Source organism: Phyllosticta citribraziliensis (assembly GCF_038025025.1).
Source record: "Phyllosticta citribraziliensis strain CPC 17464 chromosome Unknown J3D65scaffold_14, whole genome shotgun sequence".
NCBI classification, from domain to species: domain Eukaryota; kingdom Fungi; phylum Ascomycota; class Dothideomycetes; order Botryosphaeriales; family Phyllostictaceae; genus Phyllosticta; species Phyllosticta citribraziliensis.
In genome coordinates, this window is record NW_027117351.1 from 54,850 (window position 1) to 79,699 (window position 24,850).

The 24,850-nt window shown below is 56.3% G+C and overlaps 10 protein-coding genes across 10 annotated transcripts; 7 read left to right on the forward strand and 3 right to left on the reverse strand.

Moving 5' to 3' along the window:
• Window positions 1–14: 14 nt before the first annotated feature.
• Window positions 15–1,980, reverse strand: J3D65DRAFT_653789 (uncharacterized protein). Its single transcript, XM_066802471.1, has 3 exons — window positions 1,687–1,980; window positions 1,187–1,633; window positions 15–1,140 (listed from the first exon to the last, which is right to left on the reverse strand). The coding sequence occupies exons 1-3, from the start codon at window positions 1,736–1,738 to the stop codon at window positions 497–499; spliced, it is 1,143 nt and encodes a 380-aa protein (XP_066650392.1). The 5' UTR covers window positions 1,739–1,980; the 3' UTR covers window positions 15–496.
• A 401-nt stretch (window positions 1,981–2,381) lies between these two features.
• On the forward strand, window positions 2,382–3,684 carry J3D65DRAFT_640355 (PRP38 family-domain-containing protein). Its single transcript, XM_066801783.1, has 2 exons — window positions 2,382–3,260; window positions 3,375–3,684. The coding sequence occupies exons 1-2, from the start codon at window positions 2,628–2,630 to the stop codon at window positions 3,522–3,524; spliced, it is 783 nt and encodes a 260-aa protein (XP_066650393.1). The 5' UTR covers window positions 2,382–2,627; the 3' UTR covers window positions 3,525–3,684.
• A 1,518-nt stretch (window positions 3,685–5,202) lies between these two features.
• Window positions 5,203–5,991, forward strand: J3D65DRAFT_640359 (uncharacterized protein). Its single transcript, XM_066801784.1, has one exon. The coding sequence runs from the start codon at window positions 5,328–5,330 to the stop codon at window positions 5,781–5,783; it is 456 nt and encodes a 151-aa protein (XP_066650394.1). The 5' UTR covers window positions 5,203–5,327; the 3' UTR covers window positions 5,784–5,991.
• Window positions 5,970–7,419, forward strand: J3D65DRAFT_640362 (uncharacterized protein). The gene is made up of 2 exons (XM_066801785.1): window positions 5,970–7,082; window positions 7,248–7,419. Exons 1-2 carry the CDS (start codon window positions 6,154–6,156, stop codon window positions 7,345–7,347), a joined length of 1,029 nt encoding a protein of 342 aa, XP_066650395.1. The 5' UTR covers window positions 5,970–6,153; the 3' UTR covers window positions 7,348–7,419.
• Window positions 7,420–8,682: 1,263 nt separating this feature from the next.
• Window positions 8,683–10,966, reverse strand: J3D65DRAFT_579196 (uncharacterized protein). The gene is made up of 3 exons (XM_066797693.1): window positions 10,646–10,966; window positions 10,276–10,596; window positions 8,683–10,222 (listed from the first exon to the last, which is right to left on the reverse strand). Exons 1-3 carry the CDS (start codon window positions 10,754–10,756, stop codon window positions 9,074–9,076), a joined length of 1,581 nt encoding a protein of 526 aa, XP_066650396.1. The 5' UTR covers window positions 10,757–10,966; the 3' UTR covers window positions 8,683–9,073.
• Window positions 10,967–11,224: 258 nt separating this feature from the next.
• Window positions 11,225–13,941, forward strand: J3D65DRAFT_526631 (uncharacterized protein; the record flags this gene model as incomplete). The annotated part of the gene is made up of 3 exons (XM_066796647.1): window positions 11,225–11,726; window positions 11,756–11,945; window positions 13,848–13,941. Coding segments are annotated over 3 exons (786 nt in total), but the record flags the coding sequence as incomplete, so codon positions are not given.
• Window positions 13,942–16,405: 2,464 nt separating this feature from the next.
• J3D65DRAFT_640377 (uncharacterized protein) lies at window positions 16,406–17,532 on the forward strand. Its single transcript, XM_066801786.1, has 2 exons — window positions 16,406–16,844; window positions 16,892–17,532. The coding sequence occupies exons 1-2, from the start codon at window positions 16,555–16,557 to the stop codon at window positions 17,505–17,507; spliced, it is 906 nt and encodes a 301-aa protein (XP_066650398.1). The 5' UTR covers window positions 16,406–16,554; the 3' UTR covers window positions 17,508–17,532.
• Window positions 17,533–18,688: 1,156 nt separating this feature from the next.
• On the reverse strand, window positions 18,689–20,327 carry J3D65DRAFT_561401 (carboxylesterase; the record flags this gene model as incomplete). The annotated part of the gene is made up of 4 exons (XM_066797515.1): window positions 18,689–19,046; window positions 19,096–19,226; window positions 19,274–19,778; window positions 19,825–20,327. 4 exons carry the CDS (start codon window positions 20,325–20,327, stop codon window positions 18,689–18,691), a joined length of 1,497 nt encoding a protein of 498 aa, XP_066650399.1.
• A 1,582-nt stretch (window positions 20,328–21,909) lies between these two features.
• J3D65DRAFT_671946 (uncharacterized protein) lies at window positions 21,910–22,794 on the forward strand (the record flags this gene model as incomplete). Its single annotated transcript, XM_066803433.1, has 6 exons — window positions 21,910–21,914; window positions 21,951–22,017; window positions 22,063–22,167; window positions 22,213–22,253; window positions 22,302–22,434; window positions 22,480–22,794. 6 exons carry the CDS (start codon window positions 21,910–21,912, stop codon window positions 22,792–22,794), a joined length of 666 nt encoding a protein of 221 aa, XP_066650400.1.
• Window positions 22,795–22,884: 90 nt separating this feature from the next.
• On the forward strand, window positions 22,885–24,807 carry J3D65DRAFT_607242 (uncharacterized protein; the record flags this gene model as incomplete). Its single annotated transcript, XM_066798491.1, has 1 exon — window positions 22,885–24,807. One exon carries the CDS (start codon window positions 22,885–22,887, stop codon window positions 24,805–24,807), a length of 1,923 nt encoding a protein of 640 aa, XP_066650401.1.
• Between the last annotated feature and the right edge of the window lie 43 nt (window positions 24,808–24,850).

Consider the following 24,850-nt stretch of genomic DNA (forward strand, 5'->3'; position numbering starts at 1 on the left):
CCGCCCGCCCGCCCCCTCGTCATCTCAAGGCACGCCCCTCTGCTCATTCGCTGCCTTTGTCGCCTCCTGCTTTCATCCATCTGACGGTACACCAAGACGATGACAAAGGCCCGTCACCCTCTCCCCGCAAAACAGGGATTCACGTACAGGAGACGCTACAGGCCTGGACTCGGCTCAAGACCAGGCGGCGCATGTTGCGACAACTTCGTGCGTCTGCCTTTGCAAGCCCGCCGCGACTTCAGGTTGCTGCCCGCCGCCATCCGGCACGCTGATTCTCCCTGTTCTTTGACTCGCCCGTCCATGTGAAGCCTCACCGGCACCGGTTCCGGCGACACGTCCCTTCGGCCGCTTCCGCGTGCGGCTCTGGTCTGGACGCATTCCTTCCGCATCTATATCACTTGGCGCTTTGCTCTGTCCGTCCCACCTACTCGATCCTGTTCCGGCCCCGCCATGCAATGCCCAGAAAACCCCCATTGGTCCTGCTGATATTCACATTTCACAACTCGGTCGACCCGCTGCTCTCCTCTGCCTTTGCCTTCTCCTGGATCCACTTTCTCGGCGTCAGCAGGTCCAGCCCGCAAACCTCCATCCTGCGATGATGGAATTTAAAGTACAGTCTCTCCCATGCCCAGCGAGCCTCGCCCTTCTTGGGACGGAGCTCCACCATCTTTCCGTACGGCACATCGTACTCTGGCCCAGGCAACTCGGGGTCCGCCAGTCTCACGTACGAAGTCGAGCCGAAGAATGCCGTCGAGTTGAAAGAGTCTGGGTCGCCGAGGAAGCGCAGCTCCGTTGATTCGTAGTACAGCGTCGTGTCTAGCTCGAGACTTGGCGGCAGCAAAGACGAATGCGCGTCAAAGTACTGTTGAAACAGCGCCTCGTCATCGGAGACGCGCTCAGCACGAGCGGCTGAGAGTTCCTTGAATGTCGACACCGATGGCTGGAGCACCATAAAGCTCGTCGAGATCTTGGACGCAGACGGATCTGCTGGAAGCGCAGCCAGCCTCTTTTGCGGCGAGAATGCCAGCAGCGAGTCCAACGCGAGAGAATCGATAATGACGCCTGATGGGGCAAGGTAAATCAGGCGATCAAAGTCGGTCAGAGAAAACATGCTGGTCAACGAGTATGCAAAGGATGAATCTAGGCATGTCAACTCAATCTCAAATGACAAGGTAGGCAAACCCACCATCGGCGACCCTGAGCGGACCAATTGGTCTCAAAACTACCTTGTATCTTCTCACTGCTGTCCTGAGCAATCTCCTGCTCGTCACCAGATACGGGTCGGCATCGTCGTCCTCTATCCAGCTTCTCGGAAACAACAGTATCCTGGTAGCCGGGCTCCTGTCGCGATGGAGATCCGCAAAGTGCATGACGGCGGTGCAGACCTCGTCGTGATTCCTGACGAGCTGAACATAGCCCAGTTTATGCCACTGCACCTCAGCCTCCTGGAGGAAATTGTCGTACTTCGCGTCGCGAAACCCAGGCCGTCGTGCCAGTCGAGCATGCGGATCGTATGTCTCGGTCGCAGGAAGCGGCGCCGGTAGACGCGGTTTGATTGCTGCTTGCAGGCCGCGGACCGTCTGCTGCTGGAGCAGGTAGCCAGACAGGAACAGCAAAAAGGTAAACACAAAGACTGTTCGAGGGTTAGCACGAGACGGGCCAAGCGCCAAGCGGGCGACAACATACTGATGGTTGAGGATATTACCATCGACACTTGGCCGCTCGTGAGCAGCACCATGGCGGCGGTGGTGGTGATGGCCCAAAGCAAGGAGCTGCAAGCCTTTTCAAAAGTCTTAGCTCGTGCTCGCCGCCCGAAAGTAGATTGTGTTCTTGTTTGGGCGACGTGCGCTTGGCTGCGAGTCCGCCGCCGTGTTTACAAGCGCCGTTGACACGAGCAACGCCTTACCCTGGCACCAGAAGCGCCTGGGGCGGAAATGCGCCGCATCTAGTTCCGCCTCGCCATCCAAAGTGCCCATTGCAATGCATCACCATCTGTATGCTCCCCTCTGGTGTTGAGCTCTTGCTCCCAGACCACCACTTGAGATTGCACCATTCGGTGACCGGTCTCCACTCCCCAGGATTGCGCGTCCCACCAGCCCAGGCCAGGCAATCCACATCTCAGGGGCGCTCTGATTCTAGAAAGACCTCTCCTTTTCTACATCTCTGTCCAAGCAGCTATGTCTCCGCTCTGCTTAAGACTTCCTCATGCATGCCAAAAGCCGGACCGGTCAAGCTTGCGGTGCTCCCCCTGCGTCCTCGAGTCTCCCGTCTGCCGACGTGGCAGTTTCTCTGGTGCTGCTATGGATGCAATCGATCGAAGCATTGGTTGCTGCGATGGATGGAATGAGACCAGCATCTGATCGATGCTCCTCCAGTAATGCCGCACGAATTAAACATTATTTTGTAGTTATCCTAGACCTAATGCTCCATGTCCCCTCAGCCCTACAACGCTTGGCGGGCGGCGGGTGGCGGTCTGTGCGCCGCATTTCCGTCGCGCTCTCGTCGGCTTCTCGAGATTCCAAGAGAACGACGGCCAACGACAACCACACCGCCAGCATACAGCTCTTGCGCCCGACCTCGCCCAATCCATCCAGAACCTCCGTCCCGCCTATCTCCACCCTCCACCCATGACGACGCACTCGGCCGACGCAAAAGCGCTGCTCGACGAGCGGGGCTACAGCGGCACCCTAATCCGCGGGCAGAACCCGGCGCTGCTCTTCGAAAAGGCCGTCCGCGACCGCATCACCGAATCGTACTACTGGAAAGAGCAATGCTTCGGGCTCAACGCGGCCACGCTGTGCGACCGCGCGGCCGAGCTGAGCTTTGTCGGCGGCACGTACGGCGGCATGGGCAAGCCGACGCCGTTTCTGTGCCTCGCGTTCAAGCTGCTGCAGCTCGTGCCGGACAAGGAGATCATACTGGCGTATCTGAACTGGCCCGAGGACGAGGGCGGCGACGCGCGAGCGGATGAAGATGAGAATCAAAATGGGGAGGAAGACGCCCCCGCGCAGAGCGGCGAGTTCAAGTACCTCCGCGCGCTGGCTGCATTTTACATTCGCCTGGCATGGGAGCCTGTCGAAATCTACACGACTCTGGAGCCGCTGCTGGCCGACTACCGCAAGCTGAAGCGCCGGACCAGGGACGGCTTCGTCCTCACACACGTGGACGAGTTTGTCGACAATCTGTTGACCAAGGACCGCATCTGCGCGACGAGCCTCTGGAAACTGCCGCCCAGGACACTGCTCGAGGATCTGGAGCTGCTTGACCCCAGAGTCAGTCCGTTGGGCGACGAGGTGGACGAGTTGGATGAGGATGGAGATCAGGATATGGATGCAGGCAATGGTCACGACCGGGAAAAATCTGAGGGGGCGTACAGCAGTGATGCGGACGGAAGGAGTATCGACAGGCGGCGTTCTGCGTCGAGATCTGCGTCGAGGTCCAGGTCAAGGTCTAGAGACAGACGATCGAGATCGAGAGAGCGTCGCTCCAGGTCGAGGGAAGAGGGCTCCATCCAGGATGATTGAGCGATGGCCTATCAAACGCCTTCAAGATTGTCTGTGGAAAAGATGCAGCACCATGACGACTGCTCTTCTACCAACTCCAACGACTCGACAAGCCACACCGCCAAGGCTGACGCACTCAGTCAACGTCATTTCGAATGAGCAAGACCCTGTTTCCCCAGGCTTGTGGCCGTCTCATCTGGTTTCTTCGTGCGCGTCGAAGCCAGCATGTACGTACCTGCAGCGATGGAGCCGCCGAGGCATTCTGGACGGGGTCGCATTCGATGATTGGGTGCGCCAGGAAAGTCCAGGATAAGCATGTTGTCAAACGAAGAATTATCTCAGACATTGCGAGGGTCGTTCCAGCTCCATCGACGTCATTCTGTCTGTGCATGTCATGTTTATTTCCTCTTCAGCCCGCGACGGGGCGTCTTGTGCTCTGGATTCTTGCGCACAGCGCGTGGACCGAGCTGACCACAAGGTGTTTGGACAGTGGTGGTTGCGAGGTGGTGTTCTAGATTTGCGTCTAGTGCAACTGGGCAGCGTCTATTTCCCGATTGGGCAAATGGGGCCACGATTGTTCAAGGCCGACTCCGGTCTGCACTGCGCCACGGCTTGCCGCTCGCCCCACGGTTGTCCATCGAGGTGCAGCGACAAGGTAGAGGATCGAACTGCCGTGTTTAGGGGACGTCACGTGCCGTGGCATGATGGAATGGGTGGATGCAGCTGAGGCGTTTCCATGGCTTGGCCTGCATGTGGTGGTAGGGCAGGCAGGTGGCAGCAAGTTTTGCTTCCTTGTGAGACGCCACGCGCCCCCAGGCGGCAGCTGCAAGCCAGGCGCGAGCAAGGCTCGTCGTTGCACGGCATGAGGGTCGAAGGGCAAGGCAATCAACTCGGAGCGCATGGTTGCTGCACAAACAGACGCAACACGAGAAGTTGGCAGTCAAGATAAGGTGGTCGGGAACGGCATGTGGCAGGCTTGGTTTGACAGGCCGCTAGAGGGGGGTAGCGCCGTGCAAGGCGACGACGCGGTCAAGCCGAGAGGAGTGGAGATGATAAGAGAGCAGCGAGGCGGAATGGCCGTGGTGTTGAGGTTGGTGTTGCTGCTTGGCGTGGCTTGGGAGAGAACGGCGATGATCCTGGGGTGCGGGGAGGGAGAGTGAATAGATGGTGGAGAGGAAGAGCAACCTAACACGACAACTGAACCTTCATGTCCTCCCAACGCAGCGCAGAGCAGCCAATGCCGACCCCAGGCGGCGGCTAGGGTTCAGCATCCATCCCTGGCCCCGAATTCCCAACGAACCGACGGCGGACTGAAATGCGTCAACGGGTCTGCACTGCACGTCTTCTCCACATTCTGCCACTCTGCCAGTCGCTTGCGGACGAGAGAGCCTTCCGTGGTTTGGTCCGCTTCTGCCTCTCTCTGGGTCACTTCGTCGCGCCGCGTCCACCCACATACATTATCAACTCCCTCTTGCCCTGTTCTCCCCCCAGCGGAAGCAGCGATCCTCACTCTCTCTGGCCGCAGCAGTAAGTCTCCCTCCATCATGTCAACTCTCCACCCTGCTTTCGCTCCCCGTCGTTCCACCATAGCGTCATTCCGTCGCAATGCCTCTCACCAAGCCGCCGCCCTCCTCGTCCAACAAGATCCACAAGCCAAACCCCAAAGCTGCCGCCTCCGAAGCTGACCTCGTTCGCCCAGCATCCCTGACCTCCTCCAAGGAACGTCCGCAGACCATTCTTCCCTCGCCTTCGAAAAAGTCGCCCAGGTCCTTTCGTCCTTCTCGCTATTTCCATCGCCGACCATCCAACACCAGCACAGACGCCATGGATCTTTCCAGGCCCAAGATCCCTGTCACCATCACCTTTTACCACCCCAGCACCAGCCCGCCCGTCTTCGTCGCCACCTCCTTGACCAATCCTCCATGGCAGGTCGTCGAAATGGACGTCAAGCAGGAGCGCACCCCGTCCGGCGATCTCATCTTTGAAAAGAAATTCGACGCCGTCGAGGCTGGCGAGTACCAGTACAAGTTCAGGCTCGGCCCTGGCGACTGGTGGGTCTGCGATGACAACGCCCCGACAGGTACCTACCCTCCCCTCTCCCTCGACCGCACACTGACATTCCAGTCTCGGACGGCTTCGGCAACAGCAACAATCTCCTCATCGTCGAACCGAAAGATTTGCTGGCAGAACGTGGCGCGGATGCCGGCCAAGAGGAGGGAGGACTGGAAAGGGTCGAGTCTGCACCTGAAGTCTGGTCGCGTGGGACGAAGCAGCAGCTGAGCCAAGATCGCAAGCCTGGGAAGGGTAAGTGCTCGGAGGAGTGGGTTTTCGTTCATCTCCCAGGCACGGTTTCCGCGTCGAGAAACGCGGCAAGTTGCACGGTCTCTTGAAAGCACGAAGAAAAAACAGCGTCTCAGTCTTTTGTAAAGCAGCTGCTAAATCGGAATTTTAATTGTGCAATGCAGAATCGGACCCGGAACCTCAGTCGCGTTCTACGTCGCCCGTGCTCGCAGTCGTTGTGGAAAAGGTCGACGACGCGCCCAGCCATGGCGACGACTTCGGCCAAGTTGCCCATGAAAAACCCAAGGCCGATGCAGACCCCGACCTGGTCGTCGTATCAGCTGAGTCAGATGGCAAGGGTCTTGCATCGATGCACCCAGACTCTGCCGCCGCCGTGGGACACGACGCGCTTATCGAGCATACACCTGCAGATGATAACGTGCCCTTGTTACCCCACGAGTCGATCTCCCCCGAGGCTCCTCAACAAGCACCGTTGTTCCCTCATGAGGCTGCCGTCGCCGTCAGCAGCGGTAGCAGTAACATCACCGACGACGAAGACGACGGCGCCGTCGGTCCAGACGACTTTCAGCCCGTCGACTTCAAAGGAGACATTCCCCTCTTCCGACATGAGACCATTGCCTTGCCGCCTGGGGAGAGCAGCTCCAAGTCGCCGCACTCTCTCGAGGACATGATGAACCAGGATGATCCGAATGACCCATCACTGGAGCCATTCCCCACCAAACGAGAGACCATCTACGAACACATTCGGTCCCTGGAGCACCGGCTTGAAGAGGACCAGTCCATCCAAGAACCACCTCCGCCATCGCCGCTGGACTCGATCCAAGAACCACCTCCGCCATCGCCGCTGGACTCGATTCAAGAAGGCCAGGAAGAAGAGGAGGACCCTGCAAATATCGTTTCGCTTAACGTGCAGCGTGATGGACAGGCTGAGCGACAGCACCATGCACGCACCGTGGGATCAGTACCCACGCCGCCGCTGACACCTACGAACGAGTCTGCAAGTAAGAAGCAGGAGCGTGCTGATTCAGTCTTTGCAATCCCTGCGGAGAACATTGGCGCGCGGATAGAGGCCTCCCAGACGGTCTACGAAGATGCCAGAGAATCGCCAGGCCCCGAAGGTGACCGTCAGGACGTCGTGCCCTCGTCTTCCAAGGGTGCACCGCCGGACAAGAGACGCCAGGGTGCCCTGATTGCCATTTGGAATGCGCTTTTCGGGAGCTGGCTTGGGCCGATCGGCCGCTGGTTCTCGAGTTTGTGTGGAGGGCGAGGACGCGCTACGTAAGCCTCCACCGTAAGCGTCTTGTTCATCATCTTGTTCAATCCTGCCTTGTCTTTCGAGACGAGGCAGGATAGAATCCATTTTCCCTTGACCTGCGCGATGAGCATCGAACAATGCTCCGGATTTGTTGTATCGAGTTTGCTGACCGAGTTACTCATTTGCAGAGCCGTCTTTTTCGCCGCCATCGCCGTCGTTCTCGCATACACATACCAAGACAGCCTGCGCGACGCGCTGCGCGACTACACGGCAGCGGCACGATCATAGGCCCGCCCGCCCGCCCGCCCGCCCGTCCGCCGGCTCGACGATGACCATTATTGACGGCAGATGTGCACGGCCCGCACGCAAGCGAAAACGAGCGAGCGAGTCGACCCAGACCATGCGTTCGTCGATCCCCTTGTTCTGGTTGGGTGCAATTGACATACCGTACATGGCTTGAGCCTCATCCGGGCTAGCTAGACCGACGCACCACTCCTGTCTCCCTTCGCACACATTTTTCTCCCTCTTCTATCTACCCTACCCCCTGGATCACTTGCGTCGCTGCTTGCGGCCTCTCGGGCGAATACATGGATGGTCGTCCGCTGTTGTGTGCTGAGCTTGCTCTAGCGCTCGTCGGTGGTTCTCTTCTCTGTCGTCTGCCTTGGGTTTCTTCGCTGCGGGCTGCTGTCGGACGTCGCGGTGGAAGCGAGCGCGGTTTGGTCTGGACTTACCCTTCTTTTTCATTTCGTGGCGGGGGATGGTGATGGTGATGGTGATGCGCCAGCTGGCTGGCTGGCTGGCTGGCTGGCTTGCTGGACGGATGGACAGATGCATGGAGGTGTGCATTCTACCCACCTACGGTCCCTGGTGCGGTGTCTTGCTTCCTTCCAAACGACCAAACCTCGACCTTGACCGACCGACTTACCTCGGCCCTTTGCTACTTTTCTCCGTCGTCGTCGTCGTCGTCCTACGGCTGAAATGCTCACCTCTCTACTCATATTACTATTAATGCTCTACTCCTCCGTTCCCCTTCTTTCGTTGTCTCCTCCCGTCTGCGCTGTCCCTTTGCTGGTGGCTTGTGTGGGCGCGCGAAGTGTGTGCATGGCTTTGGTTGCAAGTATGTATGTATGAGTTCTACTGGTGGCTGGCTGGCTGGCCGGCTTGCTTGCTGGCTGGCTGGGAGAGGGGCGTCGAGAATGAAAAGTCAAATTGATTCGTATAACCCGCTTGCCTTTGATGTACTTTGGTTGAGTGGGCGAGGAGTTTGTGAGAGTCGTTGTGAGTTGATGTGGTTGGAGCCGTGACATGAGAAGTTTGAGTTTTTTGGTGAAAAGGATATAAAACCAAAAGAACTTCGAAAAGCTGGCAGAAAAAAAGGAGAGACGGGTAGTGCATAGATTCCGCTGGAAACGCGAGCAGATTTTTCCGGCTACTTCTCTCTACATCGCTTTGATGCTGCATACCTGAGATTCGTGGCCAATGGGTATCAAGTTGCAACCGTTAGGGAGGTAGATAGGTACATGTAGGTGGACGGGTCGATGACGATGACGTCACACACACTCGGACCAGGGGGCCCTTTCTCACCACAACAGCCGACAAAAAAAGTGAAGTAAGGTAAGCAAGCACTCGTTGATGTGATGCAAGGAGTTCCTTCACTACCAACTTGCGTACGGTACGCCGCTGCTCTGCGCTATCTAACTACCTACCTATCTACCTACCCTACAGCTACTTAGATATTATTAAGAGAAGCGAAGCTGGTTGTCCATCCACACATCCATCCGCTGTGACATTGTGTCTGCCGTTCCTGTGCCTCGCCTTGCCATTGTCGAGTACCTCGTGCTGGTCTGCCCGCTTTTCTGCTTTCTGCGTTTCTGCATGCACTCCTTTCTGTCGTCCGCTCAGCTACCATCGCCGGACATGATCGATCCGCGGGAAACACGATTGACGGTCCAAAACCTTGGGTGATGTCCAGTCTCAATTCCAGCCTTTTCACAGCACAACTGGCGCTTCTTTCTCAACCCGCCTTGCAGTAGTTCGCCGGAAAGCTGCCCTGCACGCCCCTCAACTCGCCCTGCCACCAGCTGTCCATAGCGTCTCCATCCTTTTTGACGACGCGGATGCGGTCGCCCTCGCGGAACGTCAGGTCACCAGGACCTTGGCCGTCAAAGTCGTACAGCGCCGTCACATACTCGGCGCGCGGCTGCATGTCAAACTTCTTTTTTGGGGGCGGCGGCGGGGGCTTCTTCTTGGCCGCGATGCCGGCCGCCAGGCCCTGCAGCGGCGTCGGCACGGCGCCATTGGTGGGAGCGCCGGGAGTCGTCGCCCCGTTGGAATGGGGGCGCTGCTGTGCGGCTGTGAAGTAGTCGGGCGGATCTAGCGGGTACGGCGGCGTAGGGGAGTACGAATTGGCGGTTGCAGGGCGCCGACCGGCAGAGTTGCCATCGTAGGGGACCAGAGTCGATGACGGAGACGACGAGGGGATGCGCGGTTTATTGGCTGCAACCTTTGGTCGAGGTGCCAGGTTCACTGGAGCAGACGCGGTGATGTATTGCTGCTCCGGGGATGGCGGATTGCCGCGCGGCCGCGGTGGCTTGGGCGGAGGGTTTTCTTCGCCTGCCGTCGTGTTGGAGCTTGAGCGCAGCGAATTGAATGACGGCCGGCTTCCGAGGCGCGCGCGGCCAGAATTAAAGTTGTCTGATGCTTTGTTGCGCAGGTTGAAGCCCGTGTATGTGTCGTGCTTTTGCTCTGGGAGCTCCATGGGCTGCCGGACCACATTCGAGTTGACGAGTAGCTTGAAGCTTGTTTCGAGCTCCTTGCGCAACGGTGTAAAGGTCGCGTCCCATTCGCCCAGCACGTCCGACATTTCTGGCGGCGGCGAAGAGAACCCATATTGCTGGCAAAACTCATGCTGTACGGTGTAGAGGCTGGCGACAAGGTTATTCTGCACCTGGATCACGCTGGCGAGGAGGAAGGGCAGGAGGGAGAGCACAGCCGCCGTCACCCTAGGGAGATGAGATTGAAGGTGATGATCCGCAGCATCAAACTCGGTGAATGTTCTGTCCGTGTCTATCCGGTGTTTTGCGAGTGCAGAATCGTCTCGAGCGGAGCGGTTGGCCGAGTTCTCAATCTTCTCAGCACGGCTCTTGTAGCGTTCATAGTCCAGCTTCAATAGAGTCAGCAGACATTGACTTGAATAGGGGATGCAAGGAGAAGCACCTTTTTGTCCTCGCGCTTCTGGATTGATTTGAACATGGGCTTGATGCTCTGGCGTGCGTTTTGCATGGGTCGAAGCAGCCGCGAGTCGATGAGGGAAATGTCCTCGTTCAAATCATTCTTCAGGTCCGTGTATAAGATCTTTAGTTTCGCCGTGCGCTCAGCCGTCTCTCGGGGTGTTTCTGACGGTATGTGTCCGCTGTTTGAGATTTCGCCGACGGCGTTGATGGGTTTGTAGAGAGCATCGAATTCGGACACCAACATGTGCTCGTGGTTGAGGATCTGAGACCACGCGTCGCGCCAATTCTTGGTCGCATCGAGCAGCTAGGCGAGTGTTAGCCGTGAGCAGGCTTGGAGGGAGCGATTGGATCACCTTTCCCAGCATCTGATCAACCTCCTTGAACTCGGCCACCATGGTCGCGACCTGGGCGTCGTCCTCCCCGTGGGGGAGAAAGGAGCCCACTCTGCGCTGGATACGCTGCATGGTTGAGACGACGAACAATGCGCGCAGCAGCAACAAGGACAATGCAAGATAAAAGAGAGTGAAGGGCGGGGGAAGAGGGGGACAGGCAAACAAACGGCCAATTGCGGAGGTTGTGAGAGGTGAGGGAGGTGACGAGCATACGTGGAGCGTGATTGGGGTGGAGCTTGCCTGCTGCTTGAGCTCAGCGGGGGCGCCGCCTGCTCGGTAGGGCCCCCCTGCACTCAACTTACCCTACGCTGCAGGCGTCGCGCTGACGCCAACGCGTCAACCCACAGCGAGCCTCATCCACACCACCACCCACACCTCTACTCAACACCACCGCGACCTGCGACGCCTCGTGAATGCTCCTCACCCATCGCGACCTGCTCGACCTCATGACTCCTCCTCACTCGTCGCGACCTGCTCAACCTCAGCATGACCTTGCCCGCTAGCGCCGCTCCTACCGCCCTCCGCAACATCAAACCCCCCTCGCAAAACACCGCGCCAGTTCACGAATTCGCCTGTCTTTACACCCACGACCTGCGCCGAAAGCAAAAGCGATGGCACGATGGCTTCCTCAAATTCCATACCTTCAACAAGCGCGCCATGGTCTATGATCAGTCGCGAAATCACATTGGAGATACATACTGGAAGGAGGGCAATCAAATGCAAGAGGGTGACGAGCTCACTCTGGAGAATGGCGTCATCGTCGAAGTCGCCGAACCAAAGTCGACAACCCAGACAGACTTGACCCCAATACTCCGGAAGCGACCTGTCCCGGCATCCAGCAGCGGCGCAGTCGCGCAGCCTCCGAATCGTCCTCTCAGCGCAGTACTTGGGACTCCGAAAGGCCCACTTGGAAAGGCTCAACTCCCCATCCGGTCGCCATTCGAGGAGAGACAACGAAACGACTGGACAGCCAGGGAAAGGGCGACTAAACGTCAGAGGGTTGCACAAGTGCCTCCACAACGTAAGAATGCTCCTCCGCAACGTAAGAATGCTACTGACGCGATCGAGAAGCCATGGCTCCGCCGATGCGACAAACACCACTGACAGACCCGTCGCTTCCGCGCTCCAAGGATGTCATCGACTTAACCTCCGACGTCGAGGAGCCAATGTCTTCTGATGTTACCATACCAAACACGCCCCCAGATCTCGGACGGCCTCCGGGACGTAAGAATACTCCATCTCCACGACCTAGGACTTTGAAGTTGAAAGCAGGCCCGCAAAAGAAGATGCTATTCTGCCAAGAACTGGCGGCGCCACCACAAGTGCGGCTCAAGACCGCACGACAAGCCTCCATTCAAACACTTCCTTCGGTAGAAAGCGACGTGGGTCCTTGGAGTACGGAAGCGATGGATCTGTTTGGCTGGTTACCTCCGGGATATGTTTTCAAGGGGCAAGGAAGGGGCTTTGGTTTGAAAACCCCTTGAACCAGGTATAGCAGAGAATGAAGACTCTTGAACCAGGTATAACAGAGAATCAAGACTCTTGAACCAGTATTGCAGCTGCTAACAACTAGGGACTACGGCTACAGTGCTATTCAGTAAAGCTGTGCAGTCGCGCTTACACGAGGAACATTCATTCCTTTCGACACCCACTTTGCCAGCGGAACTCTCTGCAAGCTGTCGGGAGCCCTCGGTCCCGTGTGCCGAAGTCCCTGACCACACATGGAGCAGCACACGCTAGCAACGGCTCCCTTCGACGTCTGAGCTTCACCTTCACCTCTCTGTCCCCTTCGGACACGCCGTCGCACGTGTCACTATCTTCAGTGTCAATTTCTACGGTAGCCGCTCCATCAGATTTGAACCGCGGCCCAAAGCTCGGCTACTGGATTACAGCGAGACAGTTGCAAATGAGGCTTCCAACTCCAGGTTTCAAAAGCCCTCGCGACGTCAGTCTTCGGCTGAATGGCCTGACGATTGAACACGAAGCGATGTCATCGCCAAGGAATTACTACGGATTTGAGGATGTAAAGTGTCTCAACGTCATTTCAACGGCTGAAGTACTCGTCGGAGTGGCGGAGGAGAGAGCCCGAGGGGCCTTGCCCAAGCGCTCGTAACGCACTGATGGTCTTCCAGTCCCATCATTCGCTCGTAACGCATGGATAGCGACACAGCCCTACGGCCCTACGATCCACTTGGACGTCGTCACTCACCGGCTGTGCCACAGCCCTACCCCACTGACCGCTTTTCACAATGGAAGCTTGGGACGATCTTCCTTTCCTGATGCGCGCCTTTGCGGAGGCGCATTCAAGCAAGAGAATCGCGGGAAGCAGACCTCGGGGTTGGCAACACCGAACACATCTTTGACAGTCCAATTGGCAAGACCCACGCACTGAGTCGCAAGTCTGTTCGATGAAACAACTGTTGATGGCCTGGCGCGTTCAACGCACGCACTGTGAATTATTCCCACCGCGGCGGATGTACCAGCCAGCGTGTCCTCGGTGCTCGGGCTTACTACTGCCCTCGGTGAACGCGTATTACCTATTCCCGCACTACTGGATTGTTTTAGAGGAAGCTGTTGCGCAATTACTGCTTTCAGACTAGCAAGACACTCAGCCTGCTTCCCCTGAAGCTCCTCGCCTTCTCGAAGGGCGACAGCGGCGCATTCCCGGAGCTCACCCGCGCCGATCAATTCGTAAGAGGACTGGGGCCCTGACCATTACTTCGTGGACGGCCACCACTGTGGTGGCCGGGCCGGTCCGCGTCACTGGAATGTCTCTACACCAAAGAGGGGTATGCTCGGGGGCGGCAGTGAGCTCCAAGTCTCTCGTATAGGGTGGGCTCACAGTCTCCCGTATAGCAGGATACACTGATGGACTAAGCTCACGTTGTTACCGTAAAGGGGTCTCCACGAACGGGTATATATGAAGCTCTCGCAACCGTCCAAGAAGCCATCATCACAACAACTCAACTCTCCAACTCACACTCTCTTCCAACCAACTACTTCCGATCTTTCGATCTTCCAAACCCAACCAACAACCATCAAAATGCGTTTCTCCATCGCCGCCTCTGTCGCCGCCCTGAGCGCCCTTGCCTCCGCCGGTGCCGCCAACATCGAGACCGCCACCGTCACCGACCTCTCCATCCGTGACAACAACGGCATCCAGTCCGCCTCCTTCACCCTCCAGGGTGTCAAGTGCTCCGTCTCCTCCGGCGCTGAGATCGCCGACGGCAAGGAGGCCAAGTGCGGTACCTCCCAGTACCAGTTCGGCCTCTCCGGCTCCAACTCCGACTACACCCTCTCCGTCTCCAAGGACCAGGGCACTGGGTAAGTCTATTCCTTTACTGTCAAGATCACTGGACTGACTCGTCTCTACAGCGCCGGCATCACTGGCACCACCAAGGCCGCCGTCTACTGCCACGCTGGTGGCAACGGCGCCAACGACTTTGTCTGCTCCCAGACTGGCCAGATCACCGTCACCCTCAAGTAAACGCTTGAGCCGGATTTTCGGACACCGCATATAGACACTATGTATCATAATCTCTAATAAACAATCGGCCTGACCGTTTGGATCTCAAAACTTTCCGCAAAACCGACAATTGTGATTCGACTGCACGACTGATGAATGACTTGGATGCTCTGCTTTCCACTTGGATCCCCTTGACCTTGGCCGCATGGAAATGAACCATGTGTGAATTCAGAGAGGCTATCAGAACAACCCAACAGAAGTTACTTTGGTGACATCTCCGCAATCGGTTCTGCGAGGCGGAAATCTTTGAGATGAACGTGTCATTCATGGCACGGCGGGTCTCGAAAGAATTGAGACTTTGTTCACCGCCGTTGCAGATAGCCTAGGGAGCTGTGGTTTATTGCTGCAACTAGACCCAGGGAATCTCAATTCTTTCGACGCCAGCTGTGATGGCTTTGATTGATTACGTTCTGGACGTCCTTGCTCTTGCAACACATTCTCGCTTCACAAGACCCTTTGCTGGCCAAACCGCGATCTGGCCCCTGCGATCAGACCCTTGTTTCTTCCCCGGGTACTGCTCCAACGGCTCAAAACCCCAAACGACGACAGATTCGATCAGCACACACTGTCCAAAAAACAACACGCGACCTCGATAGTCTAGCTTGCAATTAGTGCGGAGTTGACTGTTCAGTCAAAGGATTCGCAAGGACGTCGGACAGCAACGCTGTCGTTGCGTTGATGTCAGAAGTCGAGGAAGCATGGTTCGCAAAGCGACGAACTGTCCAGGATCACAGAAATGATATTTGGCTAAAGTCGGCGGCGTTTGAGAACGATCATTTTGCTTTGACAGAGACAGGCCAGTGCGATTAGAGAACAAGCTTCATTTTAAGCTTGTGAAAGGCGAGCTCTCTCGCCTCGACGTGTTGTCCATCAAGAATACATTGGATTCAGCAAGCGTCGTCAAATTGTTTGGCACTCAGTGCTATTCGATGGTAAGACGGAGACCCGACACTGTCGGTTGCCATAGCCAAATATCACGGAGAAGCAGCAAGACTTTTTCTACAATCCATCCGGAGGTGAGTTCTTCCACACGAATTCAGTCGCCTCGCAACATAGGTGTCGCAGCTGAGATCTAATTGAGATGGCGTGCTGAAGTAGGGCAAGCCTTACCGCCCCTCTCACAACCTTGTAGACCTCATTCCATCCAATCACTGATGCAGACTAAGATAAGAACCGCACCCCACGGATTCAACGTCTCTGCTTCATCATATTCTGAGACGACTTGTCTCTGAGGCCACCAGTAGGAGACAAGACCGCAGTCTTCTCGAAGAAAAACAATATCGCCGCTGCCAACCTCCGCAACACTGCCGTACTCCACTTTTGTATGTGCGTCTCGCATTCGCGGGAGTTGGAGGCCTGCGACGGCTTTCTCCAGGTGGTGTGGGTCGAAGGTGGCAGCGTTGATATCAAGTCGTCTGCGGAATCTCGAGGGTGGTGAGTAAGGGAAAGTCTCAGTGCAGCGCAACGAATCTTTCTGACCTGCGCCTCATCAGTATCCATCGAGCACGAGGCTCAATGCCGCGTGTAAATCACTGTGCAATGCTCCGAATGTGTAACGTCGATCAGGCTCCTCCACATGCGCCTCCACCCGTAGGGAAACCGAGAGATCTTCCTTGTGCACAGCTCCACTGCATGGCCAGTCCGCCTCCAGCTCGCAATCGTCGGGAGGATCCGAGTTTGGCCAAGTCGACTAGACGTTTGGGTTGAGACTCCCGCCGTTGGGCTACCTCGCATACCCAAGAGGTAGAGAAATGGTCGTCGAATTGAGAACAATCGAGGCTGTAAAAGGGGGCTCCGGGCCAGATTCTGCATAGCCAACAAATCCGCTTTTCTTGGAAGATCGAGGCTTTATAGCCTACAACGAGTCCAGGACGCCCAACCGTCGTCGCATTCGCCTGCGAGCTCGATGCGTTGGTGTAGCGGGGCTCAATCCGAATACGAGGGGTTAGGTCGATGTTGTCCTACGAGACCGAGGGGTATACTCCTGACGAAAGCGACCGCCAAGTGAAAAACAAACCCAATCTGGACTTTATACTGTTGCCTAATTAAACACTGCCATGGGTGCTGCAAGACCTGTAACACTTGTAGCGCCAGCATGGCGATCACAAAAGGACTTTTGCAGAACCACTTCCAACTTATATGCCATCCCGGCCATTGAAACCGCCGTTTCGCACCAATGCTTTTGACAATCGACTCCAATATCTGCCAGCAGTTCCCTCAGATCCCATTCTGTTCTCAAATCCGTCAACTCTCTCCCACCGCTCCTTCAGCCGCTCCTCCAGCCAGCGCTGCGTCTACCAATTCCACCACCAATTCTACTACCCCTTCGGTCACACCTTCAATTATGGAGAGTCTCCCGGCGGTTTCTCCAAAGGTGGTAGACCTTGCTGTGGCAGACCTCACCATCTATGCTGCTTTCATCCTTCCATCACTGGTCATTACCTGGGTCCACGGCAAGACTGGCATGGTCGCCTGGCCAATTCTCATCTCGTACATCGCCATGCGTTTTCTGGGAGATGGCTACCTGATAGCACACCGCACCGAGCCCGAGATTCCAAATGCCGTTGCCATCTTGAGCAATGCCGGTGCCACTGCTTGCATCACGCTGCTCATCATGGGAGTGATCTACGAGGCGTAAGTCGGGCAGCAACTGGATACTAACTCCACTGACACGTCTGTAGCAACATCATCTTGCCATTCAAAAGACGATGGTCTGACAAGATTTTCCTTGCAGCCGCCAACTTGATCAACACTGCAGGAATTGGAATTGCCACGTACGGAGGAAGTCCCAACGAAAAGACTCGCACCCTGAACAGCCGCGCTCTGGACAAGACCGGCTGGATCCTGCAGATTCTGGTCATGATCATCCTCATCGCCTGGCTCGGAGTGACCTGGCCTCGCACTCAGGCGGCCTTCCCATCTCGCTCCCAGCGTCCGGCCCTCTGGCTCTTCTGGTCCGCCGTCGCCAGCATCCCGTTCCAACTGGTCCACATCATCGGCAACACGGCACTCGCCTTCAATGGAACCAAAGCCTTGGACCCCATCATGGGCGCCTTCAGCACCAAGTTGTGGCTCGTCTTCTTCATGCACCTCGCTGCGTTCCTCGCGCTGGGCATCGGCGGCTGGATGAGCATCCCTCGCGGTTCCGACAGAAGCCAGTACAGTAGCAACAACCGCAGCCAGTCGCAGGAAGGTCTCGAGGTCGAGCGTACGAATACAGACGAGACTGACATCATTCCGTTGCACCCAGGTTTCTCCATTACCAACTTCACCTCCTTCCCCAAGATGAGATCTTGACCGCGTACTGGACATGTTCTTGAGTGTTGGGAGACTTTTCAGTCTGGGGTGAGGAGTTTTCTGGATCACTGCGTTTGAGAAGCGTTTTCGTTGCTGACTGCGAAATCTTGTTCTGTTGGTAGCTGGAGGCAGGCTTTCCGCCTGTCTTGGACGTCGTTCTGGCGCAGTAGCAGAAATGTTGATGCCTTGCAACCCCAAGACTTTTCGATATTTGCTCAAGCCGTGTCCCGACCGGCCGTGTCCATCTGGTGCGGTATGCATGCCCAGCAGCTCAGCCACGAGAGCGGGAGATTTGCAAATACGAAAGACGACCCGCTTGGGAACCGATTCATGAAGACGCCGCCAATCACGCAATGGTCAGGTGTGAGACCTCCTCGGCGGTGACACTCGAATGTCCATCGCGCAGCAATTATTGCAAAACCGACCAATGAGCCGAGCAAGAATTCGAAAGAGGATTTGGAAAATCGTATGCGTTTCACCAACAAGCTTGTTGCACCTTGAGCCAAAGCGAACGAGATCGCGACCAAGGAGAAAGCAATTGACGTTCTCGGAACGAGCATAATCCAGAACGCAGCCTATGAGGTGCTGGGCCGGGTTTGTCAAACGGGGACGTCCCTGCTGCGGGTAACCCTGTGCTGGTCGACTTTTGGTTCGTCGGTTCGTGCCGCCGTCCCCATTGGCTGGCGTGCACGTATACCTGGATAGGCGATTGGTGAGGAATCACGTCGGCGAAATGGGACGGTTGTGGTTTTGGTCTGAAATGAAAGGGTTGATCTCATGTTGTGGCCGCTCACACCCTATGGCAAGCGGTTGTTGCTGTTTGGCATTTCGGGAACTTGAGGATCCGAATCCAGACGTCGGCTGTGAATAATCTTGTACGACATCACTGGCTGTCGTCGCCACCTTCAGGAGAGATGGACGCACTGTCTAGCAGCGTCAGCATGTTGCGAGAGTCTCGAGATTCTGGGATCGACAGAAGGACGCAAGAAGTTGTATCCGCAGTGTATTGAATTCTGAGGCTTCGGCCAATGGCCTAAGCTGGGCGGAAGTTGTGAGCCGAGTTTTCATATCCAGATATGCGACGCCGCTGGAAAACGTGATCCCATGGTGTCACGATGGGAATGCTTCTATCCGATCAAAGTCGCGTCTGCCTGCGGAACTCCAAATGCGGCGAGATCCCCTCACAAAAGACCACGCGTCTGGCACTCCGCCTCAACAGCACTGACGTCGCCCATCTGTGCCAACACACCGTCGACGGCAAATTTCCTCACTTGGCCACCCTTCTCCTCGTAGGCGGCCCATCCGAGACGATCAAGCCCACTTTTGGGATCGCGCGCAAAGGCAACCCAGGCATCTTGCAAATTGTGAGAAAGCTCGTACTCAAAAGCAGTCGAGTTGCCACGGAAGTCTGCATGAGTGCCGAAGATAAGGGGCAGTTCGCTACTGTGGTACGCACCCAGCCATGGACGGGGAGAGATGTTTGTGAAATTGCCGTTGTAAAAGTAGCGGTGTGTGATGCGTCCAGCGGAAAGACGTTCGCTATGTAAACGTGAGTTGTATGCAAATTTTCGCGGCGCAACTGACTTACTACGTCGTTTTGGTGGTGGGACACCAGAAATACTCGTATGCGAGTGTCGTAGCAACGGTCATGTTGGGACCATCTGCGCTGTATGGGGCCAGGAAGAGGCCTTCGGCGTCATTGAAGCCAATGAGAGCGGGCTGTGCCATGCGTCAACATTTGCCCTTTATCAAGTTCGGGAACATACCAAATTGCTTAGTTCCCCGTTTGAAGCCTTCTCGGTGTAGTTTTCAAAAACCAATTGGTCATCAATCATCGGAGCGAAAGTGATTGACGGGCTCTCTCCCGAATCTTCATACTCGGCAACAAACTTCTCAATCTTCCACGCGGGAACGTTGCACATGCATGCAAGTTCAGCTTGTGGAAATGTTTGGTTGCCACAGCCGAGGTTGGAAGCCACAAAGGAGAAGTTTGAGCCGGTCGTATCGGGGCTGAGAAGCTGGTTTAGGTGTACAGTACCCGAATCCATGATCAATCCTTTGACGATGGGCTCCTCCGGGTACGCAAAGTTGTAGTAATCGACAGCGACAGCTCCGGCAGACTGTCCCCAGATGACCATGTTATCAGGATTGCCGCCAAACTGGGCAATGTTGTCGCGGATCCATTCAACAGCGAGACGCTGATCCATCAGCCCGAGATTCACTTCATCCAATCCCGCGGCATCGGGAAATCCGAAAATGTTGATACGGTAGCTAGACAAAGTTATTAAGAAGTAAAGAAGTTGAAGATGTGGCTCACTTGAAAGTCACGACGATATGTTCCTTGGTCCTCTGCACCCACTTGTCCGGAATCTGGTACGGGACATCTTCGCCGCCCGTTGCAAATCCGCCACCATAGAACCAGATGAGCACCGGCAGACTCGCATTACTGCTTACCGCAGTTTGAGGAGTCCATACACTGGCAGTGAGGCAATCCTCGCTCATACCCGAGGTGCCAATCATGAATTGCGGAGCATCAGTTCGCAGAACGCCAGGTTGAACTGACACGTATTGCCAGCAAGATGGTGGTAATTGTGTCGAGTTGATCACTTCCTTGCCTGACGCCTGGTATGCCTGCGGTGGCTCCCATCTCAGCGCATCAAGTGGAGGTCGAGCGAAAGGAATTCCCAAATACTGTGCGACATCGGGAGATGCAGTTTGGTTGACTTTGCCGTGGACAGTTATGCCGTTGTCGAGGTGAACAATCGGTGCAGATCCAGAAACAAGAGCGGCCGTCGCTGCAGTAAAGAACGCAGAGCCCATGCGGACGGAAGGACGCTTCATGGCGACAGTGGTTGCAAGCTCAATTCAGGGGGCAAGGGATGACCACGCAGGATTACCTCGAATTTATACTTACCCCACGCCCTGAACCCTTTGAAGGAACACGCGGGGGTCGGATGTTTTTTGCGACAGCGATTCGGCTCTGAAGGGCAATGATGACCAGATCCACCGAGAATTGGGCAAAACCGCCGGCCGGCACGAGTCATCTGCAGACCCACTTGGTATACGGCGCTCCGCATTGCCGTACTCAGATTGAATCAGAAAATTGACCATTGAACGACATTGTTGAAGCGGATGGACTGTGATTGAACGGGCTCTGTCGCGCTTCAGGTACAAACACCTCACTTCGGAAAGACGAAACTTGTCGGTAGTCTGTCTACTCTCCGGAGCCCCTATGACAGAGAGATCAGTAAAGCTGTCAATGCAGATTGATGTTGCCTTCGATCTTACCAAACGGCGCAGAGCGCCAGGACAAGCAACACCAGGTCCCTGCATATAATCATACACAGCGATGCCCGTGGATTCATCGATGGCTGTAGTGCGTTTTCGAGGTGCACATGGATCATGATCCAGAAAGGGAGGATCATTCCGAGAGGCCAGAAGTAATTGGGAGTTTCCCCCTCAAAGACGAGAATCAAAATCACGACAAGAGCCAAGGTCAAGCTGACAGATGCCATCGCCCAGCGCCTTGTTTCGTGGGTCGGTCGGTTTCGTTCCTTTCCATACAGTCCAGCTTCCAGGTTTGAAGTGACAAACTCGGGCCTGCGACGGGAGGTTGCAACACGCGCAGTATCCATTTTGTCCTCTGCACGACGGCTCGGGAAGCTTCGACATGTTGGGCGATCTCGTCTTCGCCGATGGCGGTTCTCGTCTTGGAGGAGATGCTCGTCGTAGAGCAGGATTTGTTGGTAGCCGAGCAGGGTGGTGAGAGAGAAGAGTCCGACATGATATGTCTCGATCTGTTGAGATGGTAGTGAGGGTGAGGGAAGCGGTAGGCGCGAGGGCCTATTTATGCCTTCCGTTTCTCCGGGTTGAAGACTCAACATCCAACCTTGGTTCGGTGATCGCATCGCGCCCGATGGAGCAGAGGGAGTCAACACTTCAAATCAACAACACGCCCAAGGCACGTCGCGAGGAGGAAATGCTTTTTCATCCAAACGGTTCAAAGCGGGCTTCCACTTCGACGATGATGGTTCGAGGAAGGTCGACGCCAAGCTGTGGCATGATCCGGGTCCCAAACAGGAAGCCACGCTCGACGGCGTTGACAATGGAAAGCACCCACCCAGCCCATCGTCGACCGAGCGGACCACGTCTTCTCCAACATCCACCTCTTCTGTCCTCATGAAACTCTCCAACGCCTGAGTCCTCTCTCCTCATTATTACGTATCATACTCCACGTCCAGAATTGAACACCTGGTTCCTAGCGGCATGGGGTTTCTCGACGGCCCCTGTTATTCCCCCGAAAGTCGCGGGCCGTACATTGGTGGCTGCAGCCTTGCGTTGTTTTGTCTGGCTGTCGCCTTTGTTGGATTGAGGTCGGAGTCCAATGGCATTCTTCCACGATATGCCGTCCTAACGTATCGAGCGCTCCGCTGATCGATACAGACTCTACAGCCGCTTCATTGTTACTGGGACCCCTGGACTGGATGACCTATTCATCATTCTCTCGACTGTAAGGTTTCTTCCCTCCAGGATAAGCCCTAATTGATCCGAGCAGATCTTCCTCATTGGGCAGACTTTTACCATGATGATGCAAGTCCAGTCGGGCTGGGGAGAGCATGCGTACCTCCTGTCCCTTTATCAGCTCGACAGGAACCAAATGGTAGGTCCCACCCTAGGACAACTCTGGAGTGCTGACGTCGGAAAGTACCGATACCAGTTCATCATCATCAATTTCGTGGTCGCTTTGTGAGCGCTTTCGAGTCTCTCTTCAACGTATGGGAGCTGATCTCACAGCTTCACCAAGCTCTCCATCTGCTGGCTCGTCTTGCGCATGACAGCCGGCGCTACCACTTTTGGGAAACAGTACCGGCTGGCCATCAAGATCCTCATGTGGTTTCTGGTAGTCCGAGTGGTTACGACCGTCATTGTGAGTTCCGCTTCCAAATGTCAAGCCCGTCTCACCTGTCGTCAGGTCCAAATCATTCCCTGCTGGCCCATTTCCAATTTCTGGCACCTCGAGACCAGGCCGTATGGGTGCTTCGACCTTTTCGCCTGGATAATCTCCACCAGCTTCCTTGAACTCTCGACTGACATTGCCGTTGCTCTGATTCCCTTGCCGCTGGTATACATCGTGCGTTTGGGCACCTGCGAGAGGATGATCCTGTTCGGTCTCTTCATCACCAGCATCATACCCGCTGTTTTCGGTTTGACGCGGACCGTCCAGCTGATTCAATGGGCCGTTGACATGGACGAGAGATCGCTCATCCAAAGCGACTTCAGCTGGTAATGCGTTCTCCCTTTGATTTCTTCGACTGACATCATCAGGCGCTGGGCTCTAGTCCCATTCTGGAGTCAGGTGGAATCCACCGTCGCCGTCATGGTCTCCAGCACCCCGATGCTTTGCCCTCTTTTCAAACGTTGGGCTCCTGCTTTCTTCACCAAAGCCTCCAAAGCTTCGTCGCGTAAGCGGCCTCACTCTCTCATTGAGGCTGAAGAAGGAAGACATCGCAAATCTTCCGGCAGTTTCGCTGGTCGCAGCGCTCTCTCGCACAAGATAAGGATAAACACATCCTCAAGGTCGCTGCCAATTTCCTCGGTGCACTTGAACATCCACTTACCACATCCCCAACTGCGTACGCCGCGTCTACGACTCGGCCAACAGGGCCGTTCTCATCGTCCTGATCCTCCCCCTCACATCTTTTCTTCAGGCAAACTGCCCGAAAGCTCACTCTTTCATCATCCGGGGCCGAGGCCAGCGTCGATACGTCCACAACCCCGCGCAGCAGCTCCTCGTCGCGAAAGTCTGTCTCGTGTGATGCCGCAAGCACGTCCAAAGACTACCCGCACGCGATCCCTCTTCGAGAGTCCCACTTCGGAACTTTCCGACAGCTCCATCTTTCCCTACGGAGTCTCACGATCAATGCCGGTGCCAGAGGCAACGGAGGCGGAAGAAGACTGGCTAACCGCGTATGCGTTTGCGGTAACGACACCAACGGGCCCGACGCTCACGCCATTGGCCGAGGCGGCTGAGACGACACCAAGGTCGTCCACGACACAGAGCACCAGGTGTCCTTCGGCCAAGATTTCCAGTATGGTGCGCAGCAAAAGCAAGAGTCGTCACGACATGGAAGAAGACGATGAGAACGAGGTACGCGGAGAGTGGCGAGAGGAAATGGACAAGGAGCGAACGGCGACGAACGCGCGGGCGCGACGCGTCATGGGCGAGAGAGGGTCGAACGACACTGGACCCCCCGGGAGGCAGTGGAGGGACGAGTGGTGGGGAATGCTCGGCTGGAGACACGGTGCTTCGAACAGCACCATGAGCAACTACAGCGGCGAGCCCAAAGTGGTGGCAAAGGCCAAAGATGACGACGTTGTTTCCGTCGTGGACTACGCCATGTCGAGCGACAAAGGGGGAGCTGTCGTCGGCCCCTTCAATCCGACGCGACGGTTCAGTACGACGAGCGCCGTGAACAATGGCGGAGGTGGGAAAAAGAGTTGCAAGGCCAAGGAACAAGACGACAGGCGCAGGAAAACGGTTGATGGAAGAGTTGGTGCGGCACCGGACGACCATCACGATTCCTCTACCACCCCAACCACGACAACAACCACTGCCACCGCGACGTCCTCGTCACCATCACCGGCTTCGACCGCACGCGATACCAGTCCGTCTGCTCCAGTGCCCCACCGACCGAGCCATGCCAGCGCGACAGATTTCGGCCTCGAATGCGGCGGAATCCTCCACTCGTCGGCTTCAGCGCCATCGATCCCAAAATCTCCATCTGCGCCGAAGCATGCCACAAGCCGAAGGCGTCGAAGCGACAGCGACAACAACGGATTGTTCGAGACGTCAGGCCACTTCCAGCACCGTGACGCCTCGCCCATCGGACTTCCTGCGTCACCGACCCCGGTCTCAGACGTCAGCGGCAAGACATGGTGGATGGGTGGCAGCGGTGGCGGCGGCATCACAAAGACGGTCGACTGGTCCGTCCGCCGCGGCAGCGGGGCCAGCTCGGCAGGCAAACAGGTCCGTCATCAGGAAATCATGCGCTCGGGCGGAAGCGACTGGGAGCTCGGTGGAGGTGGAGGCGGCGGCGGCACGAACTCTGCCTCTGCGTCCGCTTCCGGTCCTTGCGGTGAATATGCTGGTGCCAGCGACAGCTATGGCGATGCCGCGGATCATGCTGCTGCCAGTGCGAGTGCGACTGCAAGTCCTACGACGGCGACGCGGTGGGGCTTGGGTTGGATGAGACGTGACCGTTCGGGGAGGGGTGGTGGGCTGACGGATTCGTTGGAATAGCTGGCGGGTCGGAAGATTGGTAGGTACGAGATTGGATTAAAAT

Excerpts from the sequence above, each read along its gene's own strand:
- J3D65DRAFT_640362 (XM_066801785.1), top strand. The coding sequence starts at position 6,154 with ATGCACCCAGACTCTGCCGCCGCCGTGGGACACGACGCGCTTATCGAG. Across the intron at positions 7,083-7,247 it reads GGAGGGCGAGGACGCGCTAC|AGCCGTCTTTTTCGCCGCCA; the intron begins GTAAGCCTCCAC and ends ACTCATTTGCAG.
- J3D65DRAFT_579196 (XM_066797693.1), bottom strand. The coding sequence starts at position 10,756 with ATGCAGCGTATCCAGCGCAGAGTGGGCTCCTTTCTCCCCCACGGGGAG. Across the intron at positions 10,597-10,645 it reads TTGATCAGATGCTGGGAAAG|CTGCTCGATGCGACCAAGAA; the intron begins GTGATCCAATCG and ends ACACTCGCCTAG. Across the intron at positions 10,223-10,275 it reads AGAAGCGCGAGGACAAAAAG|CTGGACTATGAACGCTACAA; the intron begins GTGCTTCTCCTT and ends ACTCTATTGAAG.
- J3D65DRAFT_640377 (XM_066801786.1), top strand. The coding sequence starts at position 16,555 with ATGGAGAGTCTCCCGGCGGTTTCTCCAAAGGTGGTAGACCTTGCTGTG. Across the intron at positions 16,845-16,891 it reads ATGGGAGTGATCTACGAGGC|CAACATCATCTTGCCATTCA; the intron begins GTAAGTCGGGCA and ends ACACGTCTGTAG.
- J3D65DRAFT_640359 (XM_066801784.1), top strand. The coding sequence starts at position 5,328 with ATGGATCTTTCCAGGCCCAAGATCCCTGTCACCATCACCTTTTACCAC.
- J3D65DRAFT_640355 (XM_066801783.1), top strand. The coding sequence starts at position 2,628 with ATGACGACGCACTCGGCCGACGCAAAAGCGCTGCTCGACGAGCGGGGC. Across the intron at positions 3,261-3,374 it reads TGCTCGAGGATCTGGAGCTG|AGCAGTGATGCGGACGGAAG; the intron begins CTTGACCCCAGA and ends GAGGGGGCGTAC.
- J3D65DRAFT_653789 (XM_066802471.1), bottom strand. The coding sequence starts at position 1,738 with ATGGTGCTGCTCACGAGCGGCCAAGTGTCGATGGTAATATCCTCAACC. Across the intron at positions 1,634-1,686 it reads GGTAATATCCTCAACCATCA|TCTTTGTGTTTACCTTTTTG; the intron begins GTATGTTGTCGC and ends ACCCTCGAACAG. Across the intron at positions 1,141-1,186 it reads TCCGCTCAGGGTCGCCGATG|ATTCATCCTTTGCATACTCG; the intron begins GTGGGTTTGCCT and ends TGACATGCCTAG.